A 16,988-nucleotide genomic window follows, 5' to 3' on the forward strand; every position below is an offset into this window, starting at 1 on the left:
AATTTAATGGTAATTAAGGGAGTTTTAAAAATATTTATTAGCTAATCAAGACTCTCTTTAAATGTATATAGAGATAAAGATATAGGTTTAAATAGCGCAGCTTAGAAGCCCTTAATTGGATATCTATTATGATATGCAATTATGCACAACTTTGCATAGATATGACACAATTTCTCACTTCTGCTGCAATATGATCGGAAAAAATTATAAATACAACTGAACTTTAATGGATATACACTACATATACGACAGTGCATGAATCTTAGTTAACCTTTGAAGATGTAATCAACAAACAAAAGACTTTTAGCTACAGTCGAACTTAAAAGACGTTAACTTCGTTCTATGATATTTCACAATAACGATATGGATTGTTATAGAACCTTAAACTTACACCCTTGGTTTAATATAAACCTTGCATTTCTATTTATTTTCAAGGTAACATAAACCTTGTAAGGGATATTCGATAACATTAATCAACAAGTAGCTTAAAGTTACAAATCATTGTGGAAAGGCCTCGATAATCCATTCAAGTGCAGGGATCTTGATAATATTGTGACGGAAAAAGCCTCCTTCGGCAAGTAACTTATTCCATTCATTCTCCGTTCGTTCTCTTCCAGTAGAGAAATGTGAAAACATTACAAGATCAAAAGTAATACGAGTATCATCGAAAAGATCATCCCCATTGGGACGTTGGACGATCTCCACAATAACAAGTTTTCCGAATTCTTTAGACAAAGCTTTTCGACAGTTTCTAAGTATCTTAATACAATCATCATCGCTCCAGTCGTGCAAAAGACAGAGAGTTGTAAAAGGTAGTATCATTATTATCATTATTACTATAACAACATTCTTTATAGTACACACAAAAAAGTTCTAAAGTTTTCATGTTCGGGTTATTCGGGAGGGCGAGTAATCCAACCTCGTACTAAACTGTACGCATATGTAACACCCTAGGCAATCCCACATCGCCCACGGACATGAGTGATCATGGGATTATAAGATAATACTCACGCTTAAATGACACAACGCGTTTTGGGACCACAGGCAGAGCGGGTGTGCGAGTACGTTGTAGTTAAGCGTACTCGGGCGAGAGCACTACTAGGATGGGTGACCTCCTGGGAAAGTGTTTCTCGTGTGTGGTCGCCAAGAAAAAGCCGTGCGCCTGCGGGCAAAGCAGACAACATTGTGGTCATGTTAAACTGGGGTGTTACAGTATGGTATCAGAGCCACTCATGTGCCGTTGGGGGTGGTGGGGCAAATCTCATCGAGGACAATGAGTCCCTAAGGGGGGTGAGTTGTAACACCCTAGGCAAATCTCACATCGCCCACGAACATGAGTGATCATGGGATTATAAGGTAATACTCACGCTTAAATGACACAACGCGTTTTGGGACCACAGGCAGAGCGGGTGTGCGAGTACGTTGTGGTTAAGCGTGTTCGGGCCAGAGCACTACTAGGATGGGTGACCTCCTGGGAAAGTGATTCTCGTTGTGATTGCCAAGAAAAAGCTGTGCGCCTGCGGGCAAAGCGGACAATATTGTGGTCATGTTAAGCTGGCACAACATCCCATCATGATTACTCCCTGACTATTTCCAACCCTTCCCTGACCACCATAAGATTCAAACCTAAGACCTCTAGCAAGGATTTTAGGCCCCATCCACTGTGCTACCTTAGGATGGTTTAAAAGTTATAAGTTTTTCCCTATTCGAGTTACCCGGGAGAACGAGTAATCCAACATCATACTCTAATGTACGCAACCCAGCAATATTACTCCCCGGCTATTTACCTCTTACAGAACACAAAAGGAATCATAATCATAAATTCATCATAATAAGTTATTAACATGGAAATTAATTAACCTTCATGAATATTGTTTCCGCAGGAGGAATAGATTTAAACATGTCCCCAACAACATGCGTTACCCCGTCACATCGGTGCAGTAGAAATAACATGAGGCAAATCAAAGTTGATCCCTCGGAGATGAGGATATGCCTTCACAATCTCTGATATCACCACCCCAATTCCACCCCCAACATCCACTACGATTCCTGTTGACGCAAGAAATCCGTTCCTATATGCTTTAATTACAGCATTTGTGGTAATCTATGCAGTACACGCCAGGCCATCGTTAAAAGTCTTGTTGAATTTTGAATTATGTGAACAAAATTCAAACAACTCTTCTCCATGTGTTATTTTAAAAGCCGTACCACCTTCTTTAATGCATTGACTTAGTACTTGTAGATGTGAGGACAAATTTGGATCCGTTGGCAACATTACAATTGGTGCCAAGGTCCTGGTGTTATCACATAACAACCAGATAGAGCAATGGTTAAGCGTGTACATAGTTTTTGCATCCACACCTTCATTTTCTTCTGCTTGGGATATTTCATCGAACACCTTTTTGTGGACCAAGAACGTCATGAGTCGTTTAAGCCCATCAATGTTAATTGATGAAGAGTCAATAGCATCAGCGATTTCTGACAATGTGGTAGGCCGGCCGTGACTTTTTATTATATCAGCAATTCGCAGTTCCACACAACATCTGAGGGCCATACCATCAAAAACTCCATATAGGTACCGCAATATTTGTGTTTGGCCTGTTAGTGCTGCATCAACCTCAATTTCATTTTGAGTGTTCATGGCTACAGAAACACTTGTGCTTTTCAATGAGTTTATGGAATAAAAACTTAAGACACATATTTATGTACAAGAAATGGGATCTAGTACAAGATAAGCTGATCGAAAAGACCTATCCTCCTAACTCTTATCTAAAGAATGTGACAACGAGTGACATGTTTCTCCTTAAAAAGAAATTATCAAATTCAAATTGGTTAAGTATCAGTAAGACAATAAGTAGGCAAATTGAACACTACATCAGTTAGATATTAAGGTGTTTTTATCTGAAGGTCTGCGAACCACGTTTGTAAAAAAGATGTGATCTGAAAATTTGCATGCTAAACATTAAGGACTATTTGTTTTTATGTCTGCGCCCCCGCAAACATAAGGGACTTACGTCTGCAGAGTGAAAAACAAAAAACACCTAAATTATTGGTGGGTATGGTTTGGTTATCAATTTCTTGCGAGAATGTGAGGTATTTTGTTCTTGATTTTACCTGATTCTTATCTACAAAAACAGTAACATAAAGTTGTGTTTGATGCAATTACCTAAATTTAACCCAAACTTAAAGATCACGTAATGTATTTAATCATCAAGAAAACATGCGCACTATGAAATATAAGAAACTACCATTAAAACGAAGAATACTAGTAGTCATCATCAGACTCGTTTCCATCACTGTATTGATCATATATCTGATATTCTCCATCGCTGTTTTCATCATCTTGGCTGCCTCCACCGTACGGAAAGCTACCAAACAGATCTTGTAAGTAGTTCTTTGATATATTATTCTCTTCGTTTATAGCTTTGCAGTGTATAGGAAATCTCAAACAAATAATAATTAGTAAAATTAATGTAAATAGACATCGGGTCAAATTCTAGCATTCTTTCTCAAATGAGAAAGCAAAAATTATTTATAGAAACTAAAACATGAACATAAAGTTGATTACCTTCTTGGGGGTAACCCAACTTTTTTTTTTCAACAACACACACACACACCACACCCTTTATATCCCAACTTTTATGTTCATGTTCATTAATAAAAAAAAAAAAAGAACCCTCGAACTTTCTTAAGTTTTAATTCAGGGTTCTCATGGTCAAAGTTATGGGTATGTGGGCATCATGAACCAAATGACATTTTTAGTATTGAGGGATTTTACAAGAGTAAATTATTACTCCGACAGCAACTGCAATACAGTAGTTTACCTTTTTATTAGAAATGTAACTGATATAATATAAAGGATACAAGATGGTTCTGGAAGCAAATCAGTCCCGTCACCAGTCTAGAAACAGACATGAGGAATAAGTATATTAGAAGAAAATTTGAAAATAACATAACTTCTGTATTCTGGATAACATTTATATGAATATGTGATATTATCAATTACATGACACAAAAAGCTTTCAAATTTACCAAATTTCTTGTTTCGAATAGTCATTTATTAGCTTTTTTTACCTAAATATAAAGGTCCCTTGTCCATTAGAATTTAAAATTTAAGTATTTGAGTTTTTTTTTTTTTTAGTTATAAAAAGTCAATTGTCCAGTGTTAAGATATTTCGAAAGGTAAATAGGAGGAAAAAATTTGTAGGTGGTAAAAACCATTATAACCCTTATTGGTAAAGTTAGATACTTTTTGGTCAATTAAATAAACATTGTATGATTGTATAACCTGAAAAAATTAGGCACAAGTAACATTTACCATGTCGAATCCCTCAGATGCATCGAAATCATTGCCTAAATTCTCATCCTCCATATCATCATCATCATCTTCTTCTTCTTCTTCTTCTTCTTCTTCTTCTTCTACATCATCATCATCAACACCATCATCATCTTCATCGTTGCTCATTTCCTTCTCTTCAATATGTCCCTCCACTGCATAGTTACATGCAATCATGATGAAACCGATAAAATAAACATGCATCTTTTAGTGCAATAAAAAGTTGTAGAATAGAATAAAGTTGAGCGTAATTCTGCACCTTTGTTGGATTGTTGACGTTTGTCTTCATTAACTGTCTGCTCTTTAAACACTGTTCTGGTTCTTTTTGATTTTTCAAGACGTGAAGTTTTTGATTTTAATAAGGATTCTGCATCTGAGTTTGGATATACCGAAAGGAACCTCACAGCGACACATAATAAAAAAATATCGTATATGTGTGGAGGGAACCAGCCCGTTGCTAACTGCAAAGTAAAGGATTTCACAAATAGATGTGCAAATAAATTAATTAATGTAAAATCGAAGTAAACAACTGAAGAAAGTATCCCACAACAACAATTGTGACTCTGTTTACAGATATGGATTGCAGTTTCGACCCATTCACATATAAAGAAACGGGTCAGATGGGTCAAGATTTTCCAAAAATCAAATTTTAGCGAAGTAAGCTTCATGAATCATTTAATCAAAAATCAGGATTACAAATAAGTTTATATAACTTGTGTAATCATATTTGATACTAACTGGAGTATTATATAGCTTACAGTGCAGGTCATTTGTGTTGAAGGCTTTTTAATCTCTTGTTGAATGTAATCATCATCAAGTTCAAAAAGCTGAAGGGAAACTTGACATTTATACGGGAAAACTTTGAACGCACATAGATCCTTCCAGTTATTCTTCAACCTAAGGGTACAAAAACAATTTTAAACTCCTTTCAAAGATTTGAATTCTATTTCTTTTTTATTTTTTAATGTACAAAATATGCGTATAGAGAAGAATTAAATCAAATGATATTTTAGTAATTTGTTACCCGGATGCAATGCCAGAAAGACAATAGCTTCGTAAGGATTCTGGTACTCTGAAGTCGATCCTCTGATATCTATTGGTAATATACTCCAATTACTAAGCAAATAAATACAGTAGATATACAATATATACAAAATGGGCCAGATATATAGACTGTAAAAGTAGAAAATTTAGCAACTCAAATATTCATTAAAAAAATAGCTAAAATGAAATTAATGGATCAAATATTGCCCAAGACGTACTCAAATTTTTTCCCCTTAAAATTTATCTAATTATTCTAATAAATGGATTTTGTGAACAAAACTCTGAAGTATAAATAATCACACAAAATATGGATAATTGTGTTGGAAGGTTGACCCGGCCATTTGGAAAGGTATAAATTACCTATATTAACCCATAACACCCCGTCCAACTTGCTTGTATTGCCAATCCGACAACCCACAATGGAAAAGTATACAGTTTTACACGAAACAACAAACGTTCTAGTATATAGTCAAAAAAAATCCTCACATGCGAGACTCTGGATCTTTGCGTGGATCATATCCTTTTTTGATCCAAAACCTTTGAAAGGGTCCATTTGAAAAATAATACGCTACCCTGAAAAGAAGCCTGTAAACAAGGTTATATTAATTACGAAACATCCATATAAAGAAAGTTAATATTTTATATTATAATCTCACAAGGCCATAATTGTCAACATTAATAGTCTTATAAAATTCAAAACAAAAAAATACTGTTCTAATCTGACATTAAAAGATAGTACATAGTACATTAAAAGACACTTGGCCCATATATTTATGTAAGGAAGTTTATAAACATACCTCCTTATATAGTTATCGACAAGTTTAAGACCTTTATCAGACAAATGTTCAGATAAAGATTCTTTAATCCATACGGGACGCTCATCAAACATTTCATATACAGCCATTTGACATTTCCATTCATCGGTTCCTATTTGTATGTATTTCTCCCAATCTACTTTCTTAGGAACATGTATGAATGTTAAGGCAACAAATATCATAATACTCGAAACACGTAATTAAATAGGTTGTGAATATGCACATAAAAAAGTTTCAAAAAGTAAGGATATTATCTTTAGTATTGAAGTCAATTGCAAGGCTTGGTTCTATGTCCTTCTGTATTTACACATAAAAATATTACAATAAAAAAATCATAGGAGGTATACCTATACCTATACCTATTAATAATATAAAGTATAAACATAAAAAATGAAAAAAAAAAAAAACTGATTGATCATACCTCCCAATGGTTTTTCACAATCCCCTCTTGTTTCTTTTTCAGGCTGATATACATCGATGGTTTCAATCTGAAACCATAAACTCACATTATTTAATCAGAGCATGATGATAAAATTCAACAGAAATAAATACACGGTCTTTAAACTTATTGATATCAAATAGGAAACAATAACAAAGCCAAATCACATCAAATTGATTAACAAAATAATTTAATAATAATCTTACACAACATTCTCGGGTATGTTCTTAATTGAAAAAAGAGGTGGCAATAAAATCATCAAATCCTCTTGATCTGCATCAATAAGGCCACGTTTTTCTGCAGAATTGTAAAAACGTAAAATATATATACATAACGTTAATATACCCATACCTAAATTCATTAAATCTTGATTAATTAAAGAATAACATTGGCCCGCACACACAAAAACATAGAAGGATTAGGGCCGCACCAAAGTGAGGTTCCACGTCAGCCCAGTTTCTCTTCTTTTTCCGTGCAACATCAGCATGAACAGCAAGAACATGTTGATAGTCTACCATTCCTGTATTATTCGAACACACAAGAATATATAATAGTAGAGATAGCAAAATTGGTGGACCAGACAGATTACTTACGTTAAACTTCAAAGTGGGTTCAGGTGAAAACAAGGAACGTTTATATTGGTTGACCCAATTTAGTGTTTGCCCATTTGTATATAAATCTTTAATATTTAACTACTGTGTTAGATATTATGACAAAACTATATCATCATAAACGTCCTATGCACTCAAAATATTCTTTGGACGACTTTTGGCCTGATTCAACTATTTTTTTTATTTGGCGGGTTCGACCCGTTAGGAAGAAAGATAACCCAAACTAGCCTATTATACGTAAAAGGATTGAAATTCGCAATCATTTACTTGAATGAAAGAATCATATAGGTTAGAAAATTTCTAACCTTTAAAATTATACGCTTCCGATACATGACTAACAATATCGGCACAAATCTCAACTTCAGATCCTTCAGACGTTTGTGTCTGGTCATGATCTACATTAGTATTATTAAGTTTTGATATTTTCAACAAAAACTGATTACAATTAGAACGCTCCCCAAAAGCAGGATGTGAGTACGGATCTTCAGGGCGAAAGTGAAGTTCTAAATTGTTTGTTGGCGACTGTCTAGCCTACAACATAATGACTAAAATTAGTCCAATTAATTATGATATTATGATACTATATCATAAGCAGATTAATTTGATGCATGAATATTTGGTTGTGGTAAACTAGTAATCGAGAATACCTTGGCAATACCTTCGGGCCCACCAAGAGTCATCAAGGCACGTTCCGTAGATGAAGGATAACCAGGATAGTTAACTGCAAAGACCTTTTTGCTTGGTAAAATACCTGAAATCGACCCATCTTTAATCACTCCCATTGGTCTTGTTATAACTGCAAGAATTAGTAATGAACTCAAGTCATTGTTACGGGAAGGAAAAAATTACTGCGCCTAATGCCTACAATCAGTAACAAGCCTAAAAAATGAATTTGTTTGTGTTAACTGGAGTACTTACTATATGATTACATACATCAGTAATAGAAAGCAGCAAGGGTATCAGTATATCACTATTAGTAAATAAATGTAAACAACACGGCACATCGATACGACATTCCTAACGGAAGTAAGTTAATTCTATACGTGGCTTTGAAGATGTGTTTTAGAATTGCTTTTTTAAAGTGCTTATCTTCTTATGAAAAATTAACAGGTACTATTTCATTTCAAAAAGGCAAGTAACAACTTTTCAAGAGAGTGTTCAACAATTACTTATCTGCCGTAAATTAACAAAAAATAACAATAATAATAATTTATTAGCAAAGACGTTTATATAAGAAGTCCCAAACCCACTTAACTCAACTGGAATATGTATATCCTGCTGCACTTGAATTCAATATGTACACATTAACTGTTTGATACAAATATGAGCAAAAAAAAAAAAAAAAAAAACCTAATACACATAAGAAAATAATGAATACGGAGTATACAAAACGAATTAAGATAGCATACTTAATTTGAATTTCAACTTTTATGTACATATCCAAACTTTAAGTAAAAGATAATTACTTTTCACATCAGACTCGTTGTGCATCAGGCATATTATACCATAAGTTAATTTTTAACATTTATTTTGCAAACCCTAATTTAATTAAGTAAAAGGGTTACCTGAATTAAACTAAAGATAAATGTTGAGACTGGAAACTTTAGGTTGAAGATGAAGAACAAGTACCCATTTCAATAGATGGCTTCTATTTAACTTCGTAAATTGATTATTGCCAGTTGGGAAGAAAGAATTCAAGAAACAAAACGAAACGACATGATCGATCGTAATCATAGGAGGACAAAATGTTTTTTAAGCCCACACTGTAATAAGGCTTATTAATTTATCCTTTTGTTGAGTAGTTGGCTTTTGGGCCTGGGACAAATCCAATTACACAAAAATGTAAACAATAAAATTTAGTGGGCCACTAGAAGCAGGAACCCCTTATTGGGTCCGGCTCTGGTAAGTAAGGGGACTGGGGGAGATAAAGGGGTTTATCACCAAAAAGTCTAAAAAAAATTTCACCCCTTGCATTGCATTGGAGCCAAAAAATAAAAAATAAAAAAAAAAACTTGACAATTTGCTCTCGCAAGAAGCAAGTGACCTTGCGTCCTTTTCTTAAAAAAAATAGGGTTAAATGACAACTATTACCTGGCATTCCACACTTTTGCACGAATTCGCAAACACGTAAAAACACACATACAAAGTCGATCCGCAAAAACGCAAGCACAAACGTAAAATTCTCTTCACCATCATTCGCTACTACCATATTTTCCTCCATCATCACCTCCACTACCACTAACCCCCTCTAGCCACCACCGGTCACCGTGTGAGCTTCAATTCCCGTCGCAACAAGCCCAAGCTTTCACGCAAAACAATTAGGGTTTTCGAGAAAAATCAACCAAATAATCAACCTTGCAACGATGGCGAGCAACCAGGTTAGTGATTAGTTCGTTGTTTATGTGCGTTTTATACGTTTTTTGTGTTCGATGGTAATTGTATAAGTGTGCACACCAACTGCTCGATGAAATGTCTGTTTGAATTGTGTTTGTGTTTATTGAAGTACATACGTTGATTAATGATATTCAACTGTATTGTGTGTATATGTTGGGTTGAAACAAACATTATTAGCTCGTAAAAACATGGTAATTGACCAGGCGCAAGAACAAGTTTGCGTCCTTGCGTATCGTACGTTAAGGAACGCAAGGGTTTGTTTGCGTCCTTGCGTGTGCACTTTAGATGACGCAAGGTTGAATTTGCGACCATGCGTCCATCAATTAAAAGGTTGCAAGGTTAATTTTGCGTCCTTATGTTACTTTCTGCTGATTTTAATCTTACTTATGCAGGGTTATGTGGAAGGCAAGTTAACGATGAAGAATAAGTTGAGCGTTATAGGGGATGTGAAGAAAGTCATGACTGAGAATCAAATCAAAAAGTTTAAAGAAACGCGTTTTGGTCCATGGTTAGATCTTGAATACGTTGGTAATGATCCCGGGCTTGTACATTGCATGCTCCAACGGAAGAGTGTGCGGCCGGAAAGACTAGATGATGATAAGTACCCCGATGAGCATCAGGACCGATGGTTTCGTTTTCAGCACAAGGGATCCATGTTGTGAATAAAAAGTTTTTATGGTTAGTCGAAGAGTTATCGCGTGTTAATGAGTACCCATGGGGGTCTCGTATTTGGGAGCCAACTTACGATGCGGTAAGTGAAGGGTTTGTTATTCGTGAAAGCCAATTAGAGAGTGGAAAGACGTACACTTTGGCGGGATTTATGTAGGCATTCAAGGTAAATGGTTGAATATTTAGGTCATATTTATTATTTATTATTTAATGATAATATTTATTTGTAGATTTGGATTCTCGAGGCTTACCGTCGTACCATTAAACCGTTTGCTACAAATACTGACAAGAATGGAATACCGAGGGCTCTTTTTTGGAAGCGTTCATCTGCCGAGTCATATGGAATATCTGAATATCTTAAACTCCTAGATATTCAGGTTATTTACATTTTAAAAATGTTAGCTTATCATAAAATGTTGCATAGTTTATTTGTTATCTGTTTACAGAAAGGTTCTAGTATGGGCGCAAGGTACGCCTTGCGTCCTTGCGTATGGTTTTTGTATGGACGCAAGGTTTAGTTTGCGACTTTGCGTATGCTTTTTTTCTTGACGCACGTATGTTTTTGCGACATAAATATCAATAGGAGCATTTACAATTGCATATTGTAAAAACTCTTGAATTCTTCATAATCATCCGTAATATCAAAAACATGGTTATTATAAATGTATCTCATTGAAACATGTGCATTGGGTGGCATTTCTATCTTTTTAAGAACATTTTTAATAATATTCTCCGATTCATTGGTTTTATAGGTGCAACAGGTAATTTTAACCGAATTCTAAAACAATCTAAAGGGCAAATACGTGGGGATGTTATTAATATACTCAAAAGAACCCCCACAACATATATGAACAACAAATTTATCTTCATTAACACAATTCATTAATACTTAAATTATTGTAAAAATGCTTAAAATGTACCATAAGCTGCCAATAATCTCTGAAATTCTTTTGAAATGAGTTGTTATGAAATAATGAAATTCTATATATACGATTAAATTTTATCCATAAAAATCTAGAAAATCTGATGAAATCTTATCCTGATAAGATAAGGACGCAAGGACGCAAGGATGCAAGGTTACTTGCGTGCTTGCACGTGTGTGTACGCAAGCTTCCTTGCGTCTTGCGAGGGCATTTTGTCAAAAAAAAAAAAAATTTGGGCTCCAGTGCAAGGGGTCGAATTTTTTTAGGCATTTTGGTGATAAACCCGAGATAAAGACAGAAGATGATACTTATGTTCTTAAGCAACGGTAAATAAATCGGGGTTGTTAAATAAACCATTCCGCCATCAAAATTGTATATAGTAACCTCAGAATCCAAATTAAGATCTGTTATATAATTATAAAAAAAGAAAACTATGGATCATATTTCATATATATGGTCAATAAAATTATTTGTACACCATTAAACATAATTATAATTGTTATATATTAGGACCGTCATTGAATAAAAATATTTACCAGACCCGTACTCATTTATAAAGTTGTTTTATCGCTGATATTAATTATTAATATAACTAAATACTAATAATCTATATTAATATATTTATATAATTATACCGCGGGTATGATATATAAATTATAACGTTATCTTTTAAGTAAGGAAAATGCTAATGACAACCCTTACGGTTGTCATTAAGAAATTTTTTGATGCAAAAATAATTGTACATTTGTAAGTTAGTGGGTAGTTTTTTCCATAAAAAAAGGTGGTTATTTGGATTGTATAATCAAAACATACATGTAAACATTTTTTAATTACAACTCTTAGGGTTGTCATTAAGAAATCTTTTGATGCAAAAATAGTTGTACATATATATATACTAGGTTTTTGAGCCCGTACGTTGCACGGGTGTGTAAAAAATCGTGAAAAAATGTAATCTATAGTTCATATTGGTATGTAAATAACGATACTAAAAAAAAATAGGAATAAGAATTATTTAAGAGCCCGTGATGTTGACAAAATTTAAAAATTCTTTTGAGTTTAAGAGCCCGTGGAGTTGAAAAATTTTAAAAATTCCTTTTGAGTTTAAGAGCCCGTGGTGTTAAGGAATTTTGAAAGTTATTTTGAGTTTAAAAACCCGTGGTGTTGACAAATTTTGAAAGTGGTTTTGGGTGGTGTTAGTAACTTAATGTCTACAATTTTTTTCACCATTAATATCTTTTTAGTATATAAATTATATACTACGTAATATTTAGAGTACATTGAAAATATGTCATGGAACGTAACATTAGTAAAATATAAGTTATATTATTTTAGAATTATTACATACAATTATTTTTTGAATAAAAGTGTAACCCGCGAGTTTAGTTTTAGAAAAATTGTTAGTCATTTCAGCAAAATAATGGTACTCGTGAGAGTCGTCATGTATAATTAATATTATAATAGTTATATTTGTATGTTAATAAATATTTTAAGGACTTAAACCGTAAATTCAAATCACTTTCATATTTATTGTTAAACAAAATGCTCCGTTGGTAGCGCATCAAAACTCAATTTCGAATACAATTTATTGCGTTTTGTTCGTAAAATTATTTTGAGTTGAACGGTTATGGCGGTGGAACCTAACTCGTGACGAATAGAAATATAACTCCGTTAAAAAAATTTGGTGGGTTTTGTTTGGTGGGTTTACATTAAATAGTGATTTAGCTTTTATATCCCTGAAATGATTTTTTATACCTCTAATAAATTACAATTAGTACCCAAGTGTGAGGGGGGTAAATTGGAAATTTGAAGGAAAAGAGAAAAAAAATTGTCAAAAAATAAATTGACTTGGTTTATGTCAACTATATTTATAAAAGAATATATCAATTAGTCTAAAACTAGTTGTGGAACCCTCGTTTCGTGCCGGGGGTTCGGTTTTCAATGTATTTTATTGCGTTTATTTTGTAAATTATTTCGTGGCTAACGATGATGTCGTTGAATCGCAACTCGAGTCGAACTAAAAGCTATAACCCATCAAAGATTTAAATGTTATTTTAAATATCTCCGCGTTTCGCTATGTAATTGTTGACTTTTAAAAATATAACGCAAGTAAGTCATTATTTTGTCGAGAAAAATATAAAGGAAACCAAAAAAGAAAAAAAATTGTTATAACGGGTAGAGAAAAATATAACGGGAAAAAAGCTACAGTAAACGAACTGAAAAAAAAATGCTACAGTACCGTTGCTACAGTAATTCCGTTGCTAAAGTGCTAACGGGCTACAATGATTCCGTTGCTAAAGTAAAATAGGTAAAAAGACAAAACTTCCCATAGTACTATTCATCATTTTTGTCTAATAATTAATATAGTAATTTGTACAAATGGAATATATAGCACACTAAATATACTCCGTAATATATATTATTTGTCTACGTCACTTAAATATTGGAGTATCTTGTTATTTAGTAATTTATTCCTAATTTTTATATATATAAATTGTGGTAAATGGTGTCAATCTCTTATTGACCCTCCACCCCCAAAATCACTATTAACGCAAATAGTACTGTAGCATTTTTTTTCTTTTTCCATTTTCCCTCTTATTACTCCTTCAGATATTTTAGACATCAGATTATGTTTCTTCTCTAACCTTCTACTCCATTCTCACACCTTCTTCCACCATCTAATTTCCTCACCATCCTCTTCTAACATCTTGATTCCTGCCCATCGACTTTTTCCATCTAGGGTTTTTTTACACCGCCAAATTCATCTCACTCCTCAGTCCTCACCAATAATCACCACCATCGCCAATAGTGGCTAGCAGCGATGATGACGCCAACAACAACATCATCGCCTCCACTCTACCGCCACCTACAGTCCTAAGTCTTCCTTTGTGTTTGTTGAGAATACCATAATTGTTGAAATCGATTCTTATTCTTAATTTTGTTTTTCATTGTATGGTTTCGATCTTATTTGTGTTAAACTTTCGGGAGAAACAACCACAGGTTTCGGGATTTTACGATTGCTGGTTTTAGGGTGTCTTACAAATGACTAACCATTTGTTTTTTTTCTGTGTATTGTATTTTTTGTATCAATCGAAGTCTCTCATGCGGGAAAAGCAGAGAATGCTAATTTAGGTACTTTATATTACTTCTCTAATTATACAAATAGATATAGATATAGATATAAAATTTTATGTGCTTATGTATATTGATGATTGATGCATATATATTTGTACAAATGTATGTGTCGGTTTATTAGGCCTATGTTTTATTTTTAGAACTAATTGTAGTCTATGGCTCCATATGTGAATTCAGTTACATACTAGGTTAATTTGGATGTGTAGTTTATGGCTATATATGTAGATGATGACATAAACGACGTTATAGGATTTTACATAAGATCAGTTTACGGAGTATGAGAGAAAGATTAATAAACAGAGGAGGAGATGGGTATATGTATAGATACAGTTAAATTTACAAGTGTTTTAATTTCACTAGATGTTTCAGTGGTACATAGGTAAGACGCTGATTCTTTTTTATTTTATATTCATGACAGTTTTCTGGTGGCACCCTAATGTTCTGTTAGCACCTGCAAACCCGCAGTGTCGCAAGATGTATCTGATTTTAGTTTCCATCAACAGATAGATAATCGAACTGAAATGTTGTTCTTTTATAGGTGATAATCGATTGGAACTGAAATGTTGTTCTTTTATAGGTGATAATCGATTAATGCTCCTTTTGTTGAAAGCATTAAAAACTCAGAAGAAGTTCCTTTATACTCTGTATGAGGTATTTGATTTTCGCACCACGCATCTACTTATATTAATGTTTTTTGCATGTTGAGTGGGATGGGGATATAACTAAAACATTTCATATTTTCAGGCCTTTGTTATTGAAGTCTGGATGTTACCTCAGATCCTAATAAATAAGTTTTTACTTCTCATGGCGACTCATTATCCGTTGCTTAATTTTATACCCGTGTCTGAGCCCCCCTTTGTTGTGCGACTAATACTTGCAACCATGGTGATACACATTCTCTTAGTTAGAATAATATGTATTCATCTGAGCCTGGTACGTACATGAACATAAGTTCATTTTTTTTTCTTCTCTTGGCTTGCACTTTTAGCACGTCCCTTTAACACTAAATATCTAAACATTTGTTGTTGTTTCTGTATGTTTGTAACGTTCAACAGACATTATGGAAGTAACTCGATCAACATAAGATTTGCATGTGAAACAAGTAGAGAATGCTACTTTCAAACACAGTTCATTCCGATTGACATTCATAGTGAGTTGTAACTACTTGATGGTTACAAAGGTTAGTTTTTGTTCAATACATGTTTATGAAACTCATATTTTTTACTGCTTTATGATAGACCTTAATCGGAAACTTAATTATTCATGACTTACTTACAAATCATACCGGCCAGCTGTGAAATATATATTTCATAGCTAATTTGCCGATGATTTCAAGCTAACATTTGTGTATGCTCAATCATAAGTTACAAATTACAAAGTTATTAACCATACAGAAACTGATCGTGTAAGAAGGTTTGCCCAAATTTCAAGACTATAATTTGAGATGCTAACATATAAAGATCAACACAAAGAAATTATTAGAATTAGATTCTCTTTTAGTGCATCGGTGACAAATAACCCAGAAAACTATGAAGTACCTTCATTAACAAATTACAATCTATTTGCCTATTTCATATAGTAAGCTAATATTGTTTTCATTTTCAATCAGTGAGGTAATCATTGTGATGCATTTATTTAGGTTTCAATAACATTATTGGATTTATTGAGGTAAAGAATACTTTTTTGTTACACTAATGAAAGGTTTAATTTCATTATGGTTGATGTGATAGAATTAGGTTACATAAGAGATCATTAGTTATCTATTTTTTTTATTCTTCAACAATTGTTGCCAACTATAGCTAACAAAAGGTTATACTGTATGTTTTATACATGATTCGTTTGCAGATTGTTATTGTTAATGATATGTGCTATATTGAAGTAAGTTAACAAATTGCGGATAGTTGCCACCATTAGGTAACGTCATGGTTGATACTGAAGCAATTGGTCAAGGTACACACTTTGTTAGTGATTGTTGATATTTAACGGCATTTTGATTATACTCCGTAAAAAAAGTATCAATTTTTTTAAGCCAAAATTTAGTCTTCTCTATGCAGGATTTAATGAGCATTAGTTTTTTGATGAATCGAAAAACAACGAAGATGAAAATGGTGAGCCTAATGTACATCAAATAGGTAAGCTTTGTTAGTTTCTTTTGTTCCTTTTCATTGTTAGTTTTGTTAGATTCCTGCATTGTAAATGTTGTATTAATGGCAAGTTCTATGCTTTTAATATGAAATATTTTGTAAGAATGAAAAGTAATATGTGAATTGTGTTAAATGCATGATTTTCATGAATGTAGATAGTTACACATATTATTGGAAAAAAAGATGACATTTATGTAGTATCCTTATTATGTAAATTGTTAACTATAGACCATAAGCTAAGCTTAGTAATTAGCTGGATCAAGCTCAATCGGTTAGAGTCCATTAGAGTTTAGCTAAGTGTTTTTCATTATGTAAACTTTAAACTACAACCTCCTATGCATGTTAAATGTAATTCAGTTCATTAACCCAAAATCCGCTGCGTAGCAATTAAGTACAAATATAACCATCTGATCGTGTAATGTTGTGGTTAATTTTTTCATCTTTTTTTACTTTGAACACATACTTAAAAGATATATGATAC

The 16,988-nt window shown here is 33.3% G+C and overlaps 1 protein-coding gene and 1 pseudogene across 2 annotated transcripts; both read right to left on the reverse strand.

Moving 5' to 3' along the window:
- Positions 1–354: 354 nt before the first annotated feature.
- On the reverse strand, positions 355–2,641 carry LOC139855985 ((R,S)-reticuline 7-O-methyltransferase-like; annotated as a pseudogene).
- Positions 2,642–2,873: 232 nt separating this feature from the next.
- LOC139855969 (uncharacterized) lies at positions 2,874–8,920 on the reverse strand. Of its 2 annotated transcripts, XM_071845214.1 has the most exons (16): positions 8,811–8,920; positions 7,893–8,041; positions 7,551–7,776; positions 7,065–7,154; positions 6,841–6,931; positions 6,617–6,683; positions 6,445–6,492; positions 6,178–6,347; positions 5,867–5,965; positions 5,361–5,429; positions 5,095–5,233; positions 4,596–4,797; positions 4,319–4,491; positions 3,865–3,901; positions 3,249–3,423; positions 2,874–3,016 (listed from the first exon to the last, which is right to left on the reverse strand). In XM_071845214.1, exons 2-15 carry the CDS (start codon positions 8,025–8,027, stop codon positions 3,266–3,268), a joined length of 1,704 nt encoding a protein of 567 aa, XP_071701315.1. In that variant the 5' UTR covers positions 8,028–8,041; positions 8,811–8,920; the 3' UTR covers positions 2,874–3,016; positions 3,249–3,265. The 2 variants fall into 2 exon arrangements, with proteins under 2 accessions (XP_071701315.1, XP_071701308.1); XM_071845207.1 differs by lacking the exon at positions 2,874–3,016 and having other exon boundaries at positions 3,045–3,423.
- Between the last annotated feature and the right edge of the window lie 8,068 nt (positions 8,921–16,988).

This window comes from Rutidosis leptorrhynchoides, chromosome 1 (genome assembly GCF_046630445.1).
Source record: "Rutidosis leptorrhynchoides isolate AG116_Rl617_1_P2 chromosome 1, CSIRO_AGI_Rlap_v1, whole genome shotgun sequence".
Lineage (NCBI taxonomy): Eukaryota > Viridiplantae > Streptophyta > Magnoliopsida > Asterales > Asteraceae > Rutidosis > Rutidosis leptorrhynchoides.